Source organism: Eschrichtius robustus, chromosome X (assembly GCF_028021215.1).
Source record: "Eschrichtius robustus isolate mEscRob2 chromosome X, mEscRob2.pri, whole genome shotgun sequence".
Classification (NCBI taxonomy): Eukaryota; Metazoa; Chordata; class Mammalia; order Artiodactyla; family Eschrichtiidae; genus Eschrichtius; species Eschrichtius robustus.
Genome location: NC_090845.1, coordinates 134,964,609 through 134,989,174, shown reverse-complemented (window position 1 = coordinate 134,989,174; position 24,566 = coordinate 134,964,609). Strand labels below are relative to the sequence as shown.

The 24,566-nt window shown below is 46.6% G+C and overlaps 1 protein-coding gene and 1 pseudogene across 1 annotated transcript in view; both read left to right on the top strand.

Annotated features, from left to right (window-relative positions):
* The first annotated feature begins 2,500 nt into the window (after nucleotides 1–2,500).
* LOC137756627 (transketolase-like protein 1) overlaps nucleotides 2,501–24,566 on the top strand; it is a 36,787-nt gene continuing 14,721 nt past the window's right edge. Inside the window, 8 exon segments of the mRNA XM_068533041.1 lie at nucleotides 2,501–2,632; nucleotides 3,244–3,263; nucleotides 3,265–3,357; nucleotides 6,967–7,062; nucleotides 8,720–8,911; nucleotides 8,993–9,120; nucleotides 10,694–10,887; nucleotides 17,734–17,898. Coding sequence (XP_068389142.1) covers nucleotides 2,504–2,632; nucleotides 3,244–3,263; nucleotides 3,265–3,357; nucleotides 6,967–7,062; nucleotides 8,720–8,911; nucleotides 8,993–9,120; nucleotides 10,694–10,887; nucleotides 17,734–17,898 — 1,017 coding nt within the window. The 5' untranslated portion in view covers nucleotides 2,501–2,503.
* Nucleotides 14,126–16,488, top strand: LOC137756876 (N-acetylneuraminate 9-O-acetyltransferase pseudogene; annotated as a pseudogene).

Here is a 24,566-nt window from a genome sequence, read left to right as displayed (position 1 = left end):
GCCTCCCCTTCCATCAGGGGGGCTCTGGGTCTGGAAACTGGGTGAGAAGGTGTGACTCTCCACGGGGGCAACTCAAGTCAGGTTTTTGCTCCCAGAACTAGAGGGTTTAGGGTTATACGCATCAAGCAATCCTGTAGCAGGCTGCCCAACTATTTCCTGCTTAGAGGCTCATTTTCTGCGCCTTGCTCGCTTGCCTCCAGCCCGCCATTCTTGCTTTTCCTGGAACATGCCAGATTGTTCCTTGGGGTCGGGGCCTTGGCTCCGGCTGGTCCTCAGTCCTTACGCTGGTGTTCCTGCTCTAATGGCTCTCTCAGCGCCTTGCTGAAAAGAGCTGCTTCTGGACCTATCCCTGGAACACAGTTGGGGGGTGGAGTGTTCAGGCTGGATATGATGAATCTACTCTCAAATTCCTCTCTCCCTAAGCTTATGGATTCTGTCCTGCACCTCCTGTCAGGGCATTTCTGGCATCAAAACCCATGAAATGCAGGTCAGTAGTAGGTCCAAGCCAAGCATGCGAGTGCTAGACTACACACCAGCTGCATGTCCTAATACTTTTTTTATTTTTAAATTTATTTATTTATTTATTTTTGGCTGCATTGGGTCTTCGTAGCCGCGTGCGGGCTTTCTCTAGTTACGGCGAGCGGGGGCTGCTCTTCGTTGCGGTGCGCGGGCCTCTCATTGCGGTGGCTTCTCTTGTTGTGGAGCACGGGCTCTAGGTGCACGGGCTTCAGTAGTTGTGGCCCGCGGGCTCAGTAGTTGTGGCTCGCGGGCTCTAGAGCGCAGGCTCAGTAGTTGTGGCGCACGGGCTTAGTTGCTCCGCGGCCTGTGGGATCTTCCCGAACCAGGGCTCGAACCCCTGTCCCCTGCATTGGCAGGCGGATTCTTAACCACTGCACCACCAGGGAAGCCCTGTATTTATTTATTTCATATCTGGAAGTTTGTAACTTTCGACACCTTCATCCAGTTCCTCATCCCCTCAACCCCCACCTTTGGTAACCACAAATCTGGTGATCTCTTTTTCTGTGAGTTTGGGTTTGGGTTTTTTTTTAGATTCCACAGTGTAATAATACAGTATTTCTTTTTCTGTGAGTTACTTCATCTAGCATAATGTTCTCAAGGCCCATCCATGTTGTCATAAATGGCAGAATTTCCTTTTTGTGCCTGAATTATGTTCCATTATATATCTGTACCACATCTCCTTTGTCCATTCATCTATCAGACACTTCGGTTGTTTCCATAGCTTGGCTATTGTAAATAGTGCTGCTGTGAACGTAGGGGTGCAGATATCTCTTCCACATAGTGTTTTCATTTTCTTCAGATATACTCCCAGTAGTGGAATTGCTGGATCATATGGTGGTGTTTTTTTTTAAGATCCTCCATATTGTTTTCCATAGTGGCTCCTCTAATTTACATTCCCACCAACAGTGCACAAGGGTTCTCTTCTCTCCACATCTTTGCCAGATTTGTTAACTCATCTTTTTGATGACAGCCGTTGTGATAGGTGTGAGGGGATATCTCATTGTGGTTTTGACTTGCAATTTCCCTGATGATCAATGGTGTTGAGCACCTTTTCATGTGCCTGTTGTATGTCTTCTTTGGGAAAATGCCTATTCAGATCGTTTGCCCATTTTTTAAGCGGATTTTTTGTTGTTTTGTTATGGAATTATGTGAGTTCTTTATATATTTTCCATATAAACACATTATCAGATATGTGATTTGCAAATACTTTCTCCTATTCAGTAGGTTGCTTTTACATTTTGTTGATGGTTTCTTCTGCCATGAAGAGTTTGGTTCAGTCCCACTTGGTTTTTGTTTGTTGTTTTTGTTGCTTTTTTTTTTGCTTTTGCTTTTAGTGTCCGATTCAAAGAACCCTCTCTAAGACTCAGGTCAAGTAGCGTAGTGCCTATGTTTTTCTTCTAGGAGTTTTATGGTTTCTGGTCTTACGTTTAAGTTTTAATCCATTTCAAGTTAATTTCTGTGAGTGGTATAAGGTAGGTGTCCAGTTTCATTTTTTTACATGTGAATACCCAGTTTTTCCTGTATCACTTGTTGAAGAGACTGTTTTTTCTGCATTGAGTATTCTTGGCTCCCTCATCAAAAATTAGTTGACCACATACGTGTGGGTTTATTTCTGCTTTGTGAAATTTCTGATTAATGATATCACAGGTGAATTCAGACAAGTGAAATGACACTCAAATGCTTACAGAGTCACCAGGCGAACTTCCCCAAGTATGCCGGTGCTCCACTGATAGAAGGGGGCTGGTCTGTGAGGTCTTGCTTCCTACAGGGAGAGGAGTTGTGAGGTTCCTGGGCCTGAAAGCATCCTTACAAGCTGTGAACTTGGCGGGCAGTGGCCCAGCATCCCTTTCCCTTGGCTGGATTCTTTCAGGACTGGCAGAGATGACTGCTGCTTCCAGTTTGAGGAGACCATGTGCTGAAAGGCCTCCTCATGCACTGTGTGTGTCCCTGGTGAGTCACTTGCCTGTGAGAAACGACCTGTGCCATGTCTTTCAGCCACCCCACAGTGTGCAGCAGTGCTGCTGAGATCATGTCTGTGCTGTTTTTCTACATCATGAGGTATAAACAGATGGACCCGGAGAACCCGAACAATGACAGATTCGTCCTCTCCAAGGTAAGCTGGCATGGGAACCCATGCTCAGACACTTGATTCCTGAACTCATTTTAAAAGCCACCATGTGGCAACAAGACCTGAAATGGCCTCTGTTTATCCTTTTGGTGCTTCTCTCTTTGCCTCATGTCTTCATCTGTTCAGGCTGATATAATAAAACATCAAAGACTGGGTGGCTTATAAACAATAGAAATTTATTTCTCACAGTTCTGGAGGCTAGAAGTCTAAGATCAAGGCACCAGCATGGTCATGTTCTGGTGAGGGCCCTGTTCCTGGTGGCAGACTTCTCACTGTATCCTCGTGTGATGTAAGGAGAAATGGTCTCTCTTTTATAAGGGCATTAACCCCACTCTTCAGGGTTCTGCCCTCATGACCTAATCACTGCCCAAAGACCACTACCTCCTAATACTATCACCTTGGGCATTAGGTTTTCAACATAATGGATTTTGGGGAGGGGGCACAAACATTCAGACCATGGCACCTCATAAAGATCTAAAAGGTGTTCTAGTGAGGACTGCGTGGTGGGAAGGATGACTTGCAGCAGCTGGCAGTCCTTCTTTTCCTTTGATGGTGCCTCACTTTACCCCACCTAGCACTAAAGCCCCCCTTGTCAGGGTCATGCTGCTCCGATCCTCTGCCACCTGGGTAGAGGAGGGCCACATGAGTGAATCCAACTTGTTGAGCTCGAGGAGCGTTGAGCTTGATTTGGAGGGATGTCCCACCCGTCAGTCAGCTTTCTCTTCCATTTCTCTGCGTATCTGACCTGATACCAATAAGGAGTTTCTCATTAGGCTAGCTATAGTACGAGATAACCTCATGACACTGGGGGACAGGAAAGAAAAGAAATATTAAAAGCAAGGTCGATCTAGAAGAACAAGCAGCTCTTTTGATGCTGTCTGAAAGTTTGCTGTGTTCTGAGCAAAGCATTTAAAGCTCAACTGGTAGAACGACATGTGCAAATAGAAACCCCAAATCTGGGCAGCGGGAAGTAAAGACAAAGGCAGAGTATAGGCAGAGTACCTGGAGCCGTAGTTATGATCCTTGCCTTGGTGTCTAAAACATAATCTCAAATGAGGTTTGGCAAAGGATAAATAAAACGTGTGTGTAGAGGAAGAGAGATGAAGCAAACGAAGTCCATTAGTAATAGTTGACAAATTTAGGTAAAGAGTATATGGAACTGCATTGTACTATTCGTACAACTTTTCTGTAAGCTTGAATTTCCTTCATCATAAAAACTGAATAACTATAGGTGTACAAACAAAGTATGGGTGTTTAGAGCTTTACTTTAAAAAAGGGAAAGATGTGGGAATTCCCTGGTGGTCCAGTGGTTAGGACTCCACGCTTTCACTGTTGGGAGCCTGGGTTCAATCCCTGGTCAGGGAACCAAGATTCCGCAAGCCGCGCAGCACAGCCAAAAAAAAAAAAAAAAGATGCCTAGACTATCCCATAACCGCTGCTATCATATAATCAGAGTCATTGGCCTTAGAGGGATAGAGAGACTTTCTGGCGTGTAGCCTCAGGCTGGGCTCTACTCATTTGCCAGATTTGTGTGTTCATCAGACTTACGCAGCAGATAAAGTTTGAAGACAAGAAAAAACACTCAGGGGACTTCCCTGGTGGCGAAGTGGTAAAGAATCCACCTGCTGGGCTTCCCTGGTGGCGCAGTGGTTGAGAATCTGCCTGCCAATACAGGGGGACACGGGTTCGAGCCCTGGTCTGGGAGGATCCCACATGCCGCGGAGCAACGAAGCCCGTGTGCCACAACTACTGAGCCTGCGCGTCTGGAGCCTGTGCTCCGCAGCAAGAGAGGCCGCGATAGCGAGAGGCCCATGCACCGCGATGAAGAGTGGCCCCCGCTTGCCACAACTAGAGAAAGCCCTCGCACAGAAACGAAGACCCAACACAGCCAAAAATAAGTTAATTAATTAATTTAAAAAAAAATATATATATATATATAAAAGAATCCGCCTGCCAATGCAGGGGACACGGGTTCGAGCCGTGGTCCGGGAAGATCCCACATGCTGCGGAGCAACTAAGCCCGTGCACCACAACTACTGAGCCTGCGCTCTAGAGCCCACGAGCCACAACTACTCAGCCCACGTGCCACAACTACTGAAGCCCGTGCGCCTAGAGCCCGTGCTCCGCAACAAGAGAAGCCGCTGCAATGAGAAGCCCGTGCACCGCAACTAGAGAAAGCCCACATGCAACAACGAAGACCCAATGCAGCCAAAAATAAATAAAATAAATAAATTTAGTTTAAAAAAAAAAACACTCAGGAGCATAGTCCATCTTGGCTCTGGTTGGGAATGGAGTAAATGGACTCGCTAGAGGCCGAGAAGCCAGGGTCTCCATAATCCGTGCTCCCGGGGCAGGAGTGTCTATGTAGACAGCTGCATGAGGAGGCCGCTTGCTAAGGCCTGGCCATGGCACTGACTGAGGTGCTCATGATCTCTCCGTCCACCACCCAGGCCTTAGTTTTTGTTTTATCAGCTCTTTTGTTTTCTTTAGCCAAGGAGGCTTGGGAAGTAACCAAAAAGCCTTCTTGTAAATTTGTTCTTGAAGCACACTTTGTGTCAGAACAAAGATGAGAAGTACCACCTGGAAGAGAAAGCTTTCTTTCCTGGGTGCCCTCAGCAGCTTGTGTGCATCTTTATTCTTGGCCCCTCAGTTGTGAGTGTCCCCCCCACAGCGAAAGGATTCTTGGGAAAGGAAAGGGAACCCATGTGGGCGTGCTTCCACCATGCCAGACATCATGCTGATGCCCCACCAATCTTCTCAATTAATCCTACAGCCTCTTGCTTCCTGAACGGGGCTTTCCTCACCATCGTACCCAGAGAGCAAAGCCTTATGGAAGTGGGCTTACTTGTCCCCTGCGTTAAAGCTGGGGGGAAGTGGAGTTGGTCTGAGTGTAGAGCGCAGGCTCACTCCAAGGGCACGTAAGGCACCTGGGAGCCAGAGCTTGTTACAGGCGTAAAATAGGAGCTGTAGGGAGAAAGACTAAGCTAGCGATGTTGTCAAGAGAGACTTCAGTGGGACAGTTCTCGGGGCTAGAGATGCAAAACAAATCTGTGAGGGCACAAAGCACGTAGAGAAAGTTAAGGAAGGTCAAGAGCCCCAGGAAGAGCAGAACAGTAGGGTGGAGCAAGACAGGAGAGGGATCTGAGACTAACAGGTACCATCCACTCATCCGTGGTAGTGACAACACAAACCAGTCTCTGAATGGAGCTGACATCTGAATGGAGGAAGGGGGCAGACAAGAAACAAACCCAGAAATAGCATGTCAGATGGGGCTGAGTATCCTAGATCCAAGGGAAGTGGAGGGCAGGTACTAGGTGAAAGAGATGGTCCAGGAAAGCCTTGGTGTTGACATTTGAGCAGAGACTTGGAGGGTGTGAGGGAGTGAGCTGTGCCCTTATTTAGGCACAAGCACTGAGCACTCGGGGGAGAGGGGGCCACACGTGCTAAAGCCCTGAGGCAGGCATGTGCGTGGCGTGTTCAAAGGACATCCAGGAGGCCAGGCACCCGGAGCAGTGGGAGGTGATGGGGGTCTGGAGTGAACAGGCCACTGCAAGAACTTGAGCTCTACTTGACGTTAGATGACAAGACCTTGGACAGTTCTCCGCAGCGATTGAGGGGCGGGCTTCGGTTTTATCGTGCTCCGCCTGGTGGCTGTGTTGAGAACGACTGTGGAGGGAAGCAGGGAGGCCACTGCTCTGACAGAGGCAAGAGATGTTTGTGGCCAGGCCAAGATGGTGGCAGCAGAAGTGTTGAATAAGTTTGATATCTCTTCAGAAGCTTGGGAGTGAGTGAGGCCTCAGTGCAGCAGACCTTTGGCACTGGCACCACCTTGTGGCCCTCAGAGGGCCACATTCTCTCCGTGGGACCGTGATAGCCTGTGCGTACAAGCAGGTCAGTGGGGATAAATGGAGTGGTGGTAGAAAGTGACTTATTTCTAGCATAACCTCCTACATCACCACTTCCCAAATCTCAGTTGACTTGAGTTTTACAAACCAGGGAAATTGAAATCATCTTCAGTGTTTCTAGTTTCTGTTTAAGAGTCCATATTCTCCAAAAACATTGAACATCTGGTCTGTGTACAGCTAGATAAAAGGTCTTGTGGAAATGGCAAGACTTCTGCTTATGTTTTTTTCTGCTTTGCTCTTGGGCTCTGTTTAGACTGCTGTGTGCAGAAGCTTCCCACTTCTATGTTGTCAGAGCTCCAGTTGCCCTCACCAGCTGCATGGATTACCTGTGACTCTGTTGTCTTTGTGACGTTGATCTGACACTTTGAGGTGCATGAGGGTGTGTAGATTCATTTGGTGCTTTCTCTTACAGAGTCTGTCGTTTGTTAATGTGGCAACTGGATGGCTGGGGGAAGGACTGGGGGTCGCGTGTGGGATGGCATATACTGGCAAGTACTTTGACAAGGCCAGGTAAGGCGCTTACCCGGAAACCACTTAACTGTTCCCACCCCACCCCACCCCCAGCACTTTGGCTTTATTTATCGCTTATTAGTTTGGGAAGGCAGTGATTGTGTTAAAAGTTCAGGTTACCAAGTACTCAAGGAGTAAAAAGAAATCATATTTCATGAAGCGGTCCTAGCATCTCCTGTTGGGTTCTAAGTGCTGCCTGCAGTATAGAAATCAGTTCATTAGGGACTTCCCTGGTGGTCCAGTGGGTAAGACTCCGCACTCCCAATGCAGGGGGCCCAGGTTCGATCCCTGTTCAGATAACTAGATCCCACATGCATGCCGCAAGTAAGAAGCCCGCATGCTGCAGCTATGAGCCCACATGCCACAACTGTAGGATCCCGCATGCTGCAACTAAGACCCGGCACAGCCAAAATAAATAAATAAATATTTTTGAAAAGAAAGAAAACAGTTTATTAGGATTCAAGTCTAAGTTTTTTTTAAACATTTATTTATTTACTTGTTTGTTTATTTAGCTAGCTAGCTAGCTGCGCCGGGTCTTAGTTGCGGCATGCGAGATCTTCAGTGGTGGTATGCAAGGTCTTAGCTGCAGCATTGTGGGATCTAGTTCCCTGACCAGGGATCAAACCCGAGCCCCCTGCATTGGGAGTGCGGAGTCTTACCCACTGGACCACCAGGGAAGTCCTAGGATTCAAGTTTTTACTAAGAGAGACATCTTCCTGTTTCCCATATCTCAGTGAGCTTCACTGTAGAGTGAACAGATGGTGTATTTGCCTTTCCGTTGGGGACCCCTACATGTTAATCAAAGGTCTCTTTTTCTGGAATGGTCCACCTTCCTGAAGACAGGCAGATCCATGCCTTTCTTGCAGGGGTGTGTGCCCAGGTGCTGCTGATGTAGGAGCAGCAAGATGGGGGATCCTGGGGGGCTCAGGGTTGGCCATGATGGTGTGCATGTTCTACTCCCATGGTTCACCCAGGGTGCCTGAGTCTGCAGCCCCTCGGTCCCAGGTTCCAGCCCAGGTGGCCCCTCTGGAGGCACTTTGTTGTGCTTCCTCCACTGTTGACCTTTTTCATCTCTCACTGTTGCCTCTGTTAGTCCCTATCCTGTGGTTAATCACTTTTTTTATACCTCATTTATAGCATTTTTTGGGGGTCTGGGTTGTGTTTTAGTGCTTTAAACATTTCATGTTTCTGCTGCAGAGGAGTTTAATATTTGTAACAGAACATACGCTCCTGAGGTAGGATGTTTTGATTGTTATTATTGTATATAAATTTGTAAGATCAGAAATAGAAGGTGGCAGTGCTTAACATGGAGCTTATCAAGAAACCATATATGTAAATGTTTGGGCATTTAAGGGAGCTGCCTTCTCCCCATCCGCTCTTATTCGTTGGGCCCAGGGAAGTGGCAGAAGAACGTAGAAATTACTTTTACAGCTAGAATGAGAAGACTAGCCAAAGGTGCAGCCCATGTCGTGAGGCCCAAGCTTTTAAAGCTGTGTTTCCTCAGCTGTGGAATTTGGGCAGCGTTGACAGGGAAAATTGTCTTAGGTCTGAAGCAGCTGCTTCTGTCTCCTCCTTTGTTTCTCTCCATGAAATATATTTGCTCGAGCTGCCCAGAGGAGCCCCAGGCACGGTCCTAACGTCTCTCGGCTTGCCCCAGCTACCGGGTGTTCTGCCTCATTGGAGGTGGCGAGTCCTCGGATGGCTCCATCTGGGAGGCCATGGCCTTTGCTTCCCACCACAGTCTGGACAACCTGGTGGCCATCTTTGACGTGAATCGCCTGTACCACAGCGGCACCCTGCCCCTCAAGCACTGCACAGACGTCTTTCAGAAGCGCTGTGAAGCCTTTGGGTAACTGTCCTGTTTTGTGGCACCTTCTTTCCGCCCCATCCCCCCTTCGCCTTCTAACCTGGCCCACTTCTCGGTTGACAGGTGGAATACTTTCGTGGTGGATGGCCGCGATGTGGAGGCACTGTGCCAGGTGTTCCAGCAGGCGGCTCAAGTGAAGAGCAAGCCCACTGCTATAGTTGCCAAGACCTTCAGGGGCCACGGCATGCCACGTAAGGAAGTGTTGCTTTTCTGCTTGTGGTTGTCAAAAACCTCTGCCTAGCATATGAGGTGGAGGGAGGCTTAGGCTAGCTGGGCAGACAGCTGACTTCACGCACGGTGATTACGCCTGTGACGTGCGCCCAGCGCTCTTGCTCTTTCTCATGCTTGTAGATAGCAGATCTGGTTAGGGCAAGGGGGAGGGAGCCCAGACCCCCAGCAAGCGAGCGCAAGGGAGCGGCTGAGAGGATAGTCCCTCAGTTAGAGGACCAGCAGGGAGCCATCTCCACGGGAGTGCAGAGCCAGAGGGGGGCTGAGCGTGAGCAGATACGTAAACATGAGTGTACGTGCCTGCGAGCGCCCTAGCCTGTGCCCACGCTACCTGGGAGGACACACAGGCCACTAGTAAAGCAGGGCCTCTGGGAAAGGTAACTGTGGAACTGAGGGTCGGGGAAGTGAGGGGGTTTTGAAAGTCTTAACTTCTTGCAGATTTCAAAGTGGACCTCTGAAGTTGTTCATCTCAAGTACAAATAGTTGCAGTAGGTGTGATCCCTGGTGTGTTTTTAGTGTTGACATTTTATTTTTTTTATTTTTTTAAATGGGAATTATTTATTTATTTATTTATTTATTTATTTATTTATTTATTTTTGGCTGTGTTGGGTCTTCGCTTCTGTGCGAGGGCCCTCTCCAGTTGCGGCAAGCGGGGGCCACTCTCCATCGCGGTGCGCGGGCCTCTCACTATCGCGGCCTCTCTTCCTGCGGAGCACAGGCTCCAGACGCGCAGGCTCAGCAATTGTGGCTCACGGGCCCAGTTGCTCCGCGGCACGTGGGATCTTCCCAGACCAGGGCTCGAACCCGTGTCCCCTGCATTAGCAGGCGGATTCTCAACCACTGCGCCACCAGGGAAGCCCGTGTTGACATTTTAGAATAAAACTCTTCTATGACTCCTTCTCAAAATACAGTCTTATTCTGGTACCCCCGTTCAGTAAATGACGACTGGACCAGTTTGCTCCTGGCAGAAACCTGGGTATTGTCCTTGCCTCCACCTCTCCCTTATGTGCCCCCTACACACATACCCAGTCTTTCATCGATTCTGATTGATTCTGCTCCTGACGTACGTCTCAAGTCTGTTCGCTCCTCTCCATCTCTCTTGCCCAGGCCCAGTCACCTCTCCCTAACTGCAGTCTCCCCAAGCCAGCCCCCACATGACTGCCGTGGTGATCTTTCTACAACACGGATCTGATCAGTCACCATCCCCCTTCCAAACCCGTCAGTGGTTTCCCATCTTGCTTTGGACAGAACTCAGACTCCTTATACCCATAGGATCCTCCATGGTCTGCTCTGCCTGTCCAGCCTCATCTCCCTCACTCTCCCCTCCATTCACCAGCACATGGGCCAGTGGCCCCCTCAAGAGCCTCTCGGCCTTTGTCAAGGCTGTCTCCTGCGACTGCAGTACCATGTCAGGCCCCCTGTGCCAGCTTTTTACTCTGTGGCTGACATCTTTTCCATCTGGATGTCTTTCAGATGACCAAATAGGAGCTCATTAGATACTTAGGGAATGAATGTGTTTTATCCATTGGGTTGCAGAAGTTGAGGATTCAGAAAATTGGCATGAAAGGCCAATGCCAAAAGAAAGAGTGGATACAATTATCAAACTAATTGAGAGCCAGATACAGACCAAGAAGAAGCTTGACCCAAAACCCCCTGTTGAAGACTCGCCTCCAGTCAACATCACAGATATAGAAATGATCTCTCCACCTGCTTACAATGTTGGTGACATGGTAGGCAAACTGCTTTTTTCTCTGCTTTTCCTAAATACAGAGGACTCTGTTTACTCTGATCTCCAGGAATGAACAAATTGTTAGGTGATGTGGTATTTAACTAAAGATTATAAGCAATAAATATGGATTTACCTTCTCTTTTACTGTTTCTGATATTTATTCTTTGATTTCAAACTTAACTCAGGTCTGAATTTTCTTACCAGTCAGTCACTACTTATTTGTGTCCAGTGCTGTGCAACTTTTGTTTGCTTCTGTGTCTACTCAAAGGATGGGGGCCTGGCTGGATTGATCTGTTGGGCTTATTCCCTGGATTACACAAGGAAACACACCAATTCATCAAAGACCAGTTCTTCAAAAAGGAAACAAATTAGGCACTAAAGGCTGAACATAAAACCTTTCTGCTTTTTGTTACCATTTTTGTATTCAAAGTATGCAGGGTCTTCACAACCTAAGGAAATAAGGTGGTGAGCCTGGGAGGAAGGAAGTACTTATTTATTTGGGGACATTTTGAGTGTTACTTACGTTGTCTTAGCCTGGTAATATGGGTTTAAAATAAATGAATTGACTATTTGAGAAATTAGAAAACAAATTTAAAAGCAGAAGAACGCTATTAATAAGGGAAAAGTACATATAAACAGAGGCTACTTTGGTAATACGTGTTAACACTTTAGCTGTTCACACCCTTCAAACTAGCAGTGCAACTCACAGGAATTTATCCTACAGGAACACCTGTGCAAGTGTGCAGAATAGAATGAATGTCAATTGCAGCATTGATTATGATGAAATGTTTATGTCTGGAAGGTAGGTGGGATTATGGGAGCTTTTCATTTTTTGAAAGACGTGTATATATTTTACTAATAGGAAAAATTAAGGAAACAGGCCAGTTCGTAAAAAGTTAATGAATTAAAGAACAAGAAGTCACATTAATACACAAATCAAAGAGTTGGCTCTTTGAATTACTAATACAGTAGACAAACCATTATCTAGCCTACTTAAAGAGATGAAAATCATAAATGAATAAAATTAGTCACTAGAGGAGATAACCACAGATGCGGAAAACAGAATTTTGAGAAAACTATGCTAATTGGTATGAAAACCTGTAAAAAAAAAAAAAAAAAAAAAAAAAAGGACCTCTTTTAGGAATACATAAAATACCAAAATTGACTAAAAAGACACAAAACACTTAAGTAGATCAACAGCCATAGAAAAATTTGAGAAAACTGTCCAAGAGTTGTACCTCCAAAGTGCCAGGCTCACTAAGTTGCAAGAGTGACTTAATTTTAACCTTCAAGGAATGGGTTAATTCCTAGGCTGTTTCAAACCTTCTTGAATATGGAAAAAGCCATTTATGAAGCCGAAATGTTATAATGCTAGCCCAAAGGAAAAAACTACAGGCCAACCTCACTTATGAATATTGATGTAAAAATTCTAAATAAAATGTTCGCTGGTCTCAACTCAGTACCTTAAAGAGGTATATGAATCAGTGAAGTTCAAATTAGTAATGCATATCATTCCCCAGTATTAGGAGGGGGGAAATTATGATCATTAACAATTAAAGACTCAGTCCTGACGATGAAAAGGCAAGCCTATTTGCAGGTGGTAGAGTTGTATGTCTGGAAAGCCCAAGAGAATCGACAGAAAATGGTTAGAAATAAGAGGAGTCCAGAACGAGAACTTGTAGCAAAACTAATATACAAAGATTGATTCTTATATTAATAAAATGGAGAGATTATCCCTTTTACAATGGCAATAAAAACGAAAATAACTAAAAATAAACTTAAGTATATAAGGTCTATGTTAAGATACTTATAAAACTATAGCCCTAAAAGAAGCTCACATGCCTTGTATGCATGAGATGCTCACCAAGTATTTGTGAGTAGACCATTGCCAAAAGGATGCCACACAAACCTGTCATTTCCCTTACCTCTGGGGAGAGGAACTGGGAGAGCAGGAGGAAGATGGCCTTTTCACTCGATATCCTTTCATAACCTGACTTTTGTACTCATCTACATGAATTGCCTGTTTTAAAAAATATTTTTAGGAGTGTTTAGATGAATGAACAAAGACAAATGCGGAGGCAAACCTTGTTTTTTTAAAATAACAGCTTTATTGAGATAATAAAGCTATATAAAGCTATAGATTTCTATATAATCTACCCATTTGAAATGTACAATTCAATGGTTTTTAGCATACTGACAAGAGTTGTGCAACCATCACCACACTCAATCTTACAACATTTCCGTCATCCCAAAGAGAAACCCTATACCCATTAGCAGTTACTCTCTATTCCCACCCAGCCCCTAGTAACTGCTAATCTACTTTCTGTGTCTGTGGATTTGCCTATTCCAGACATTTCATGTAAATGGGATCATATAATGTGCAAAGTTTTGAGTCTGGCTTATTTCACTTAGCACTGTGTTCTCGAGGTTCATCCGTGTGGTGGCAGTACTCCATTTTATGGGTATATCATATGTTTTATTTATCCATTCACCTGTTGCTGGACATTTGGGTTGTTTCTACCTTTTGGCTATTGTGAATAATGCTGCAATGAACATTTGTGTACAACCTTTCGTATAGATGTATTTTTCTCTTGGGTATATACCTAGGAGTAGAATTGCTGGGTCGTAGTAATTCTGTTTAACTCTTTGAGGAAATGCCAAACCTTGTTTTTTTTAATAGAAAAACTCAATATTGTAAGGATGTCAGTTCTCCCCTAAATTAATCCATAGATTGAGTCCAATCTCAAACAATATCCTAATGGAATTGTTTATTATTTGTATTATGTTTCTAAAGTTCTACATTTTAATATTTACAGTGAGTATTATCAGTTTTATAGTTAAACACTCACAGAGGCATTTGCATTTTGGGAAATGTAAATTTTTAAATCAACTATAGGAATGGGACAGAAGAATAAATTTATTTGGGGGAAATTGATACCCAGTGAGCCAAGTATGGATTTAAAATTGGCTAGCAGTCCTTTTTTATGACCCTAAAGGAGATTATTGGTGAATCACAAATTTGCTTTCTTCATTAAGGTAGATGACAGTTTATAATTCTACCAATTCACCTTCCTTCTAAACCCATTCTAAGAAACTCTACTGTAGAGCGGCGGCGGGGCTGGGGGGAGGCCGCTGAGGCGGTCGCGGCCGAGGAGGGGCAGGCAGAGGCCGGGGGCACCGCGGGGTCAGGCTCCCCGGCGGGCGGCGCGGGTGGCGGCCGCGGGGGCTGGCGGCGGCTCCTCGCCTGGCTGCGGCGGCGGCAGCTCCAGTGCTGCCCCTGTGCGGCGCCCCTTCCCCGCTCCGCCGCGCGCTGTTGTCATGGAGGAACCAAGATGGCGGCTCTGGCCTACAACCTGGGCAAGCGGGAGATCAACCACTACTTCAGCGTGAGGAGCGCCAAGGTGCTGGCGCTGGTGGCCGTGCTGCTGCTCGCACTGTGCCACCTCGCCTCTCGCCGCTACCGAGGAAATGACTCATGTGAATACCTTCTCTCAAGTGGCAGATTTCTTGGAGAGAAAGTTTGGCAACCTCACAGCTGTATGATGCGTAAGTACAAAATCAGTGAAGCGAAGAACTGCCTTGTAGATACACATATTGCATTTACTGGAGATTCCAGAATTCGTCAAATGTTTTATTCTTTTGTAAAAATAATTAATCCCCAATTTAAAGAAGAAGGAAATAAGCATGAAAACATTCCTTTTGAAGACAAGACTGCATCAGTTAAAGTGGATTTTCTGTGGCATCCAGAGGTTAATGGTTCTATGAAACAGTGTATCAAAGTGTGGACTGAGGATTCTGTTGCAAAGCCCCATGTGGTTGTAGCAGGAGCTGCCACAATCCTGTTTATGAAGATCTATTAAGTGAAAATAGGAAAATGATCACTAATGAGAAGATAGATGCCTACAATGAAGCTGCAATCAGTATTTTGAATAGCAGCACCAGAAAGTCTAAATCGAATGTTAAGATGTTCAGTGTTTCCAAATTAATTGCTCAAGAAACCATCATGGAATCTTTGGATGGCTTACATCTTCCTGAATCAAGCAGAGAAACTAGTGCAATGATTCTTACGAACGTGTATTGCAATAAGATTTTGAAGCCTGTAGATGGTTCCTGTTGTCAACCCCGGCCTCCTCTTACTCTCCTACAGAAGCTAGCTGCTTGTTTTTTCACTTTATCTATTATTGGATATTTAATTTTTTATATAATTCATCGTAATGCTCATCGGAAGAATAAGCCTTGTACTGATTTGGAAAGTGGAGAAGAAAAGAAAAATATTATCAATCCCCCAGTGTCTCCATTAGGAATACTTTTACAGTCTTTCTGCAAACTTGGCCTGATCATGGCTTATTTCTATATATGTGACCATGCAAATCTATTTATGAAGGAAAACAAATTTTATACACATTCAACTTTCTTTATTCCAATTATCTACATCTTGGTTTTGGGAGTATTTTACAATGAAAATACTAAGGAGACTAAAGTGTTAAATAGAGAACAAACAGATGAATGGAAAGGCTGGATGCAACTTGTGATTTTGATTTATCATATCTCTGGAGCAAGTACATTTTTGCCTGTGTACATGCACATTCGGGTTCTGGTTGCTGCGTATCTATTTCAGACAGGGTATGGGCATTTCTCATACTTTTGGATCAAAGGAGACTTTGGAATCCATAGAGTATGTCAGGTCTTATTTCGTCTCAATTTCCTGGTGGTGGTGTTATGTATAGTAATGGATCGGCCTTATCAATTCTATTACTTTGTCCCCTTGGTCACTGTATGGTTCATGGTCATATATGTTACTTTAGCACTGTGGCCACAGATAATCCAAAAAAAAGCAAACGGAAATTGTTTCTGGCGTTTTGGCTTACTGTTGAAACTAGCATTCTTGCTGTTATGTATATGTTTTCTGGCATATTCTCAGGGTGCATTTGAGAAGATCTTTTCTCTTTGGCCATTGTCCAAGTGTTTCGAACTGAAAGGCAGTGTATATGAATGGTGGTTCAGATGGAGGTTAGACCCTTACGTAGTCTTTCACGGAATGTTGTTTGCTTTCATTTATCTGGCTTTACAGAAGCACCAAGTACTTTCTGAAGGAAAGGGTGAACCTCTTTTTTCGAACAAAGTTTCAAATTTTCTATTATTTATTTCAGTAGTTTCTTTCTTGACCTATTCCATCTGGGCTAGCAGTTGTAAAAACAAAGCAGAGTGCAATGAACTCCACCCATCTGTTTCTGTGGTACAGATTTTAGCCTTCATCCTAATAAGGAATATCCCTGGATATGCCCGTTCAGTTTACAGTTCATTTTTTGCTTGGTTTGGAAAAATTGCGTTAGAGCTATTTATTTGCCAGTATCACATATGGCTGGCAGCAGACACAAGGGGTATCTTGGTACTCATACCTGGAAACCCTATGCTCAACATCATTGTCAGCACTTTCATATTTGTTTGTGTGGCACATGGAATTTCTCAGATCACTAATGATCTTGCACAGATTATTATTCCTAAAGATAACTCATCTCTGTTGAAAAGATTGGCATGTATAGCTGCATTTTTTTGTGGACTCCTCATCTTATCATCTGTTCAAGATAAATCAAGGCATTAGGATACTAAAACCTTAAACTCTTCAGATTAACTTTGTGTCTACCTGGAGGAGAACAGCATCTATCTGAAGATACAAATGTATATGTAAATAAAAATTTGTGTGACAAGAAGATAGCTCAGTGACATCTGTTGAACATGTGTGGTTGTATATTTTGGAAATGTACATATACGATGTGAAATACTGAAGAAAATTGATGAAGCAGAGTGCATTGTATAGGACTGCATGTGAAAAGTCTTTTCTACTGGATCTGTATTTCCTTTTATAAGTGATTTTAAGTTAACATATGAAGGCAGGGAAATAATTACCTTTCCAGTAAAAAAATACAGATAATTAGCTTAGTGACACCACTGAGTGTTTTGATATTTACTAAATTTGTGGTAATAAAATTGTATGCACCTATATTCATCATGGAACTTCCTATTTCGTTGAAAACTTTCTTACTCAAGAAAGACTGCAGTATTGTTTTCTTATACGTGCAATGATGTGGAATGACAAACAGTATGTCTTCTGTGTTCATGTTCTGATTGTTATGTTTCCTGACATGAGTTTTCTTCCTAACTATGGTTTTCAGGTATATAAGCCTAAAATCTTTGTACACTTTGTCTCAAAGTTGTTCTAGGCTCCATGACAGGGTTTTGTCATTGATACTGTTGTAGCTTTTTATAAAAAGGCCAAATTTTCTTTCTAGTCCAAACATTCACCTGTTTCCTTTCTTTAAGCTATACCAGTGTAATACCAGTTACCCTGTGGATCCATTGAATATGCTTTCCCCCATCTAATTAATTTTGTATATTATTTCCAATGTTTGGAAGCTCTTTATAACCATTTTGGTATTTCCGATTACTCCCCCCTATTTTTAAAAAAATATTTATCAGTCTAAACTTGTGCAGTGTAGTAAAGATTCAAGTTATGTTTGAGATGTATAACCATAAGTAGAATTTTAAGTAAACCGGTGACCTTGGGCAGTGTATGTTTTTGGTTTTGTTACAAGCTAATTGTTAGAGGTATAAATTTATCTGTTGTACAGATTTGATTATAAATTTTAATGTTTGAAAGATTGCACTTGTTTGCTGTTACTGTGTATGGGGTAAAATATTTTTTGTTCATGGTATATGAAAATATGGAGTAATTTAAACAGTAAATAAACATTCTGTGGATGCTTATTTTTGTATTGTAAAGTATCACTTAAACTATGTTTTTTTAAAAAAAAAAAAAAAAAAAGAAACTCTACTGTTTAACTTCCAGATAGCTACTCGGAAAGCATGTGGTTTGGCTCTGGCTAAGCTGGGCCATGCAAATGACAGAGTCGTTGTGCTGGACGGTGACAGCAAGAACTCCACCTTCTCTGAGATATTCAAGAAGGAACACCCTGAGCGCTTCGTTGAGTGTTGTATTGCTGAGCAAAACATGGTATGTATGCTGGGGACATCCATCTTGAGTCTTCTCATTGACAAACAGTGGCCCACCAGACATAGGAGGGCTGCGCTGTGTTACAGTTTTTCTTTCCACTTATAAAAGCAAAGGAACTGGAGGAAAAAAGTGTCGGGGGAAACAAGTACAGAGCAGCCAGGCAGAGTCTGAGGGGTGACTTCCAGGACCGCAGGGAGGGGCTCCAGCCATCTGCCCTCAGGTCTCCAGGCCTAAAGCATGCCCAGCTCCCTGGTAGCTCTAGGTGACCCCACTCTTCCTGCCCTGCCCATCCCACAACCAGGCAATCCTACAACATCCCAGAGGCCAATAGATTGAAAGCTACAAGGGACTGTGGTTTTTCTCTCCACCTTGTTGCATGGGGCCTAATATATCCTAGATATTCAAATGTTGCCCTAATTGCAGCCTCAAGAATGTCAGTAGTGCTGTGGCCTTAGGTAGAGCTGTTCTGCTTATCTGTGCTTCAGTCTCTTCCCAGGATGACATTAGCGCAGGAGTCTCTTATGCATGCACATATCCGCACACACTCCCCTCGAGAGAGAGGAAGGAGTTTGTGCAAGTAAACGCCTTGACTTGTAAAGCTCTGTGCCACTGCAGAGGCCAGCGCACATGTACCTTCACATCGTAGAGGCCAAAAACAGCACTGGCCAGAAATCTATGGGCCAGCAGGCCTTACGTGACCACCAGAGAGATTGTATTTGGAACAAGTAGTATTTACAGATATTTTAAATTAGTTGCCAGCTTTTTTCTTTCTTTCTTTCTTTCTTTTTTTTTTTTTTGCCTGTACCATGTGGCATGTGGGATCTTAGTTCCCCGACCAGGGATCGAACCCGCGCCCCCCTGTGTTGGAAACACGGAGTCTTAACCACTGGACCGCCGGGGAAGTCCCAGTTGCCAGCTTTTAAAAGTCAGGAAATTTTATATGGAATCCAAATTTCTGGATTCTCTTGAAGAATGGGAAGATCTGGCAACATTGGGACGACATTCCTTCCTTCCTGCCACCAGTTAGCTGGAGCCAAGCAGGGGCCCCATTTAGATGGGGGTCCACAGCCAGCTCACCATGTCCCTGCGTCCTGCTGGCCCGCTCATTTGTTCACGGTGCTTCCCTGGCCCTGTCAGTGTTGGAATTTAAGCCCCCCTGTTCAGTAAAGTAGGTCATTGCAATTGTAAGAATATGTACATTTTTCTGTGGGTCTCATTAAGCTAAGCTGTTTCCATTTTGAATGGAAAAAAATACAATTCATAATTTTCTGAATTGAGCCACCTATCAAAAAGCTTGCTTCCTAACTCATTGATTCTTTCAGTCAGCAACTGAAGGCAACGAATAAAGCAGCAGCCAGCAAGTGGGTAGCATCCAGGGCTACCAGGTGAAACTGGTGACTACAGTGATAGCGTGACTAGGGCCAGTCAGCAGCAAGGTCTCAGAGGACGTGACGTTTAAGCTGAGACTTAAGTGACAAGGAGTCAGTCATGCGCAGATCTTTGGGGGACGGTATTCCCAGCAGGGGGCCCAGCTAGCTCTGTGGCACGCCCAAATCTGAGCTGTTCAGGGAGCAGAAGGGAGGGCCGCTGTGGAGAACAGCTTGCTGGGGGGAGCGGGGGAGGTGACAGGAGATGGCGACTTGGACCAGGGCAGCAGCTGTGGGGTTGGAGAGGAGCAGACTCATCCAGAATCTGCTTTGCCGGGAGAGTCGGCAGGATGCCATGGGGTAGGTGTCAGGGCAGGAACCAAGGCTGGCGCTAGGGCAGAGGCCAGAGCACCTGGGAGCAGAGGAGTGTTGCTTCCTGAGATGGACAAGACTGGGGGAGGAATGGGTTTTGGGAACGCAGTCAGGAGCTCTCTTTGGGCCCTGGGGTAGGGGGGTCAGGGTACCTGTTAGACTGGGGATGGGGGTGCCAGGTAGCTTAGAGGATAGATCATTTATCTCCAAATGTGTTTGCTTTCCAAACTGCTGAATGTGTTTTTCTAAACTAGATCTTTTTCTGCCTAGCTTTAAGTTAACATCTAAATTTTTCATCACAGATTTAAGTAGATGCAAAGGATATAATTTCCCGTATATTGACATTTGTGACACTTTAACACTCAAATCATCCAATTACATGAAGGCACTCTTTGTCAGAAATTAAATCCGTTTTTCTACTTGAATTCTTATTTCCGTTCTGCTTCCCCAAATATATTTATGCATGAAAGCCTTTTGTTGACAGTTCTTTTCTGCAATAAAAATATGCATATACATTGACAGTTTTTAAAAATTTTCTTATGTCCATAGGCCTTGGAGCATTACAATTTGTTTTCTTCTAGATTGAGCTACAGTTATAATTATTAGCTTGTGTAGCATTGGTTAAGTACACTTAAAGCTAGAATGAGACAAGTTTCAGAACAAAATCTATTCGTATTTTAATGATGTAAGTGCCAAGAAACCTTGTTTACATAAATAAGGTGATGGGAAGGGAAAGAGTTTTGTTGTGGCAACATCATTCAATTCATTTGAATTCCTTCCCAGTTATAAGCCAAAAATCACACAGTGATCTTTCATGTTAAGTTGTTGGTGGAAAATTATTTGTAAAGGGTTGAGAGTTACATTAGGTTCTCTTTCAGTTTTGTTAAAAGAATTGGAAAACCCCTGACTTAAAAAAGAATTTGTTATCCAATCTTTTGAGTTCTGTAGTTTCTCAAGGCTGCTATGATTATTTCGAATTGTCCTTTCTGTTTTGATCCGGAGCTCTCACACTCCAGGGTGTTGCCCAACTGAAGGACCCGATGAGGGTGAGAGAGCGCCTTTCGGCAGTCAGTGACTGGGAGGCGATTATCAGGGAGACAGCGGGAAGTAGGCCCTGGGCCCTTTTGCTGGCAGACGGACATGGGAGTCAAGGATCTTGACGTTGAGACCAGCCACAGCCATGTGCCCCTTGGACGGTCTTTGTTTACCCCAAGATGTTCATCTTCTAGTTTGAAGCCTGCCAGGGTATGTGAGCCTGCCCTTCCAGCGGAGGTGAAGAATAGAGAGAGAGAGGCGTGGTTAGCATCAAGCACATCAGACTGACACAGTGGGACCATATGCTGGTTCCCTGTAGAGGGGGCAGATGAGGAGGAGTGTGGCCCGAGGCCCAGGACTCAGTCTAGGTGCGCCGCCCAGCAGAAGCGGCCTAGGCAGGGTCAGCAGCGTTCAGTGAGACGGCTGGTCTGTAGTGCTGGAGGCACCTGAGAGGCCAGGTACGATGCAGACAGGGTCTGTAGTGCTGGAGGCACCTGAGAGGCCAGGTACGATGCAGACAGGGTCTGTAGTGCTGGAGGCACCTGAGAGGCCAGGTACGATGCAGACAGGGTCTGTAGTGCCGGAGGCTCCTGAGAGGTCAGGTACGATGCAGGCAGGGTCTGTACTTCTGGAGGCTCCTGAGAGGTCAGGTACGATGCAGGCAGGGTCTGTAGTGCTGAGGGCTCCTGAGAGATCAGGTACGATGCAGGCAGGGTCTGTAATGCTGGAGGCTCCTGAGAGGCCAGGTAAGATGCAGACAGGGTCTGTAGTGCTGGAGGCTCCTGAGAGGTCAGGTACTATGCAGGCAGTATCTGTAGTAATGGAGGCTCCAGAGAGGTAAGGTACGATGCAGACAGTGTCTGTGGTGCTGGAGGCTCCTGAGAAGCCAGGTACGATGCAGGCAGGGACTGTAGTGCTGGAGGCCCCTGAGAGGTCAGGTACGATGCAGGCAGTGTCTGTAGTGCTGGAGGCTCCTGAGAGGCCAGGTACGATGCAGACAGGGTCTGTAGTGCTGTAGGCTCCTGAGACTTCAGGTACGATGCAGACAGGGTCTGTAGTGCTGGAGGCTCCTGAGAGGTCAGGTACGATGCAGACAGGGTCTGTAGTGCTGGAGGATCCTGAGAGGTCAGGTACGATGCAGGCAGGGTCTGTAGTGCTGGAGTCTTCTGAGAGGCCAGGTACGATGCAGACAGGGTCTGTAGTGCTGGAGGCTCCTGAGAGGCCAGGTACGATGCAGGCAGTGTCTGTAGTGCTGGAGGCTCCTGAGAGGCCAGAAACGATGCAGACAGGGTCTGTAGTGCTGGAGGCTCCTGAGAGGCCAGGTACGATGCAGACAGGGTCTGTAGTGCTGGAGGCTCCTGAGAGGCCAGGTACGATGCAGACAGGGTCTGTAGTGCTGTTGGCTCCTGAGAGGTCAGGTACGTTGCAGGCAGGGTCTGTAGTGCTGGAGGATCCTGAGAGGCCAGGTACGATGCAGGCATGGTCTGTAGTGCTGGAGGCTCCTGAGAGGTCAGGTACGATGCAGGCAGTGTCTGTAATGCTGGACGGTCCTGAGAGGCCAGGTACGATGCAGACAGAGTCTGTAGTGTTGGAGGCTCCTGAGAGGCCAGGTACGATGCACGCATGGTCTGTAGTGCTGGAGGCTCCTGATAGGCCAGGTACGATGCAGACAGCGTCTGTAGTGCTGGAGGCCCCTGAGAGGTTAGGTACGATGCAGGCATGGTCTGTAGTGCTGTTGGCTCCTGAGAGGCCAGGTACGATGCAGACAGGGTCTGTAGTGCTGGAGGCTCCTGAGAGGTCAGGTACGATGCAGGCATGGTCTGTAGGGCTGGAGGCTCCTGAGAGGTCAGGTACGATGCAGACAGGGTCTGTAGAGCTGGAGGCTCCTGAGAGGTCAGGTACGATGCAGACAGGGTCTGTAGTGCTGGAGGCTCCTGAGAGGCCAGGTACGATGAAGACAGGGTCTGTAGTGCTGTTGGCTCCTGAGAGGTCAGGTACGTTGCAGGCAAGGTCTGTAGTGCTGGAGGCTCCTGAGAGGCCAGGTACGATGCAGGCAGTGTCTGTAGTGCTGGAGGGTCCTGAGAGGTCAGGTACGATGCAGGCAGCGTCTGTAGTGCTGGAGGCTCCTGAGAGGTCAGGTACGATGCAGGCAGTGTCTGTAGTGCTGGAGGGTCCTGAGAGGCCAGGTACGATGCAGACAGAGTCTGTAGTGCTGGAGGCTCCTGAGAGGCCAGGTACGATGCAGACAGGGTCTGTAGAGCTGTAGGCTCCTGAGAGGTCAGGTACGATGCAGACAGGATCTGTAGTGCTGGAGGCTCCTGAGAGGTCAGGTACGATGCAGACAGGGTCTGTAGAGCTGGAGGCTCTTGAGAGGCCAGGTACGATGCAGGCAGGGTCTGTAGTGCTGGAGGCTCCTGAGAGGCCAGGTACGATGCAGGCATGGTCTGTAGTGCTGGAGGCTCCTGAGAGGTCAGGTACGATGCAGGCATGGTCTGTAGTGCTGGAGGCTCCTGAGAGGTCAGGTACGATGCAGACAGGGTCTGTAGAGCTGGAGGCTCCTGAGAGGTCAGGTACGATGCAGACAGGGTCTGTAGTGCTGGAGGCTCCTGAGAGGCCAGGTACGATGCAGACAGGGTCTGTAGTGCTGGAGGCTCCTGAGAGGCCAGGTACGATGCAGACAGGGACTGTAGTGCTGGAGGCTCCTGAGAGGTCAGGTACGATGCAGGCAGGGTCTGTAGTGCTGGAGGCTCCTGAGAGGTCAGGTACGATGCAGGCAGGGTCTGTAGTGCTGGAGGCTCCTGAGAGGTCAGGTACGACGCAGGCAGGGTCTGTAGTGCTGGAGGCTTCTGAGAGGTCACGTACGATGCAGACAGGGTCTGTAATGCTGGAGGCTCCTGAGAGGTCAGGTACCATGCAGGCAGTGTCTGTAGTGCTGGAGGCTCCTGAGAGGTCAGGTACGATGCAGGCAGGGTCTGTAGTGTTGGAGGCTCCTGAGAGTTCAGGTATGATGCAGGCAGGGTCTGTAGGGCTGGAGGCTCCTGAGAGGTCAGGTACGATGCAGGCAGGGTCTGTAGTGCTGGAGGCTCCTGAGAGGTCAGGTACGATGCAAGGATGGTCTGTAGTGCTGGAGACTCCTGCGAGGTCAGGTACGATGCAGGCAGGGTCTGTAGTGCTGGAGGCTCCTGAGAGGTCAGGTACGATGCATACAGGATCTGTAGTGCTGTTGGCTCCTGAGAGGTCAGGTACGAAGCAGGTATGGTCTGTAGTGCTGGAGGGTCCTGAGAGGTCAGGTACGATGCAGGCAGGGTCTGTAGTGCTGGATGCTCCTGAGAGGTCAGGTACGATGCAGGCAGGGTCTGTAGTGTTGGAGGCTCCTGAGAGTTCAGGTACGATGCAGGCAGGGTCTGTAGTGCTGGAGGCTCTTGAGAGGGCAGGTACGATACAGACAGGATCTGTAGTGCTGTTGGCTCCTGAGAGGTCAGGTAAGATGCAGACAGGGTCTGTAGTGCTGGAGGCTCCTGAGAGGCCAGGTACGATGCAGGCAGGGTCTGTAGTGTTGGAGGCTCCTGAGAGTTCAGGTACGATGCAGGCAGGGTCTGTAGTGCTGGAGGCTCTTGAGAGGGCAGGTACGATGCAGTCAGGGTCTGTAGTGCTGGAGGCTCCTGAGAGGCCAGGTACGATGCAGACAGGGTCTGTAGTGCTGGAGGCTCCTGAGAGGCCACGTACGATGCAGACAGGGTCTGTAGTGCTGTTGGCTCCTGAGAGGTCAGGTACGTTGCAGGCAGGGTCTGTAGTGCTGGAGGATCCTGAGAGGCCAGGTACGATGCAGGCAGGGTCTGTAGTGCTGGAGGCTTCTGAGAGGTCACGTAAGATTCAGACAGGGTCTGTAGAGCT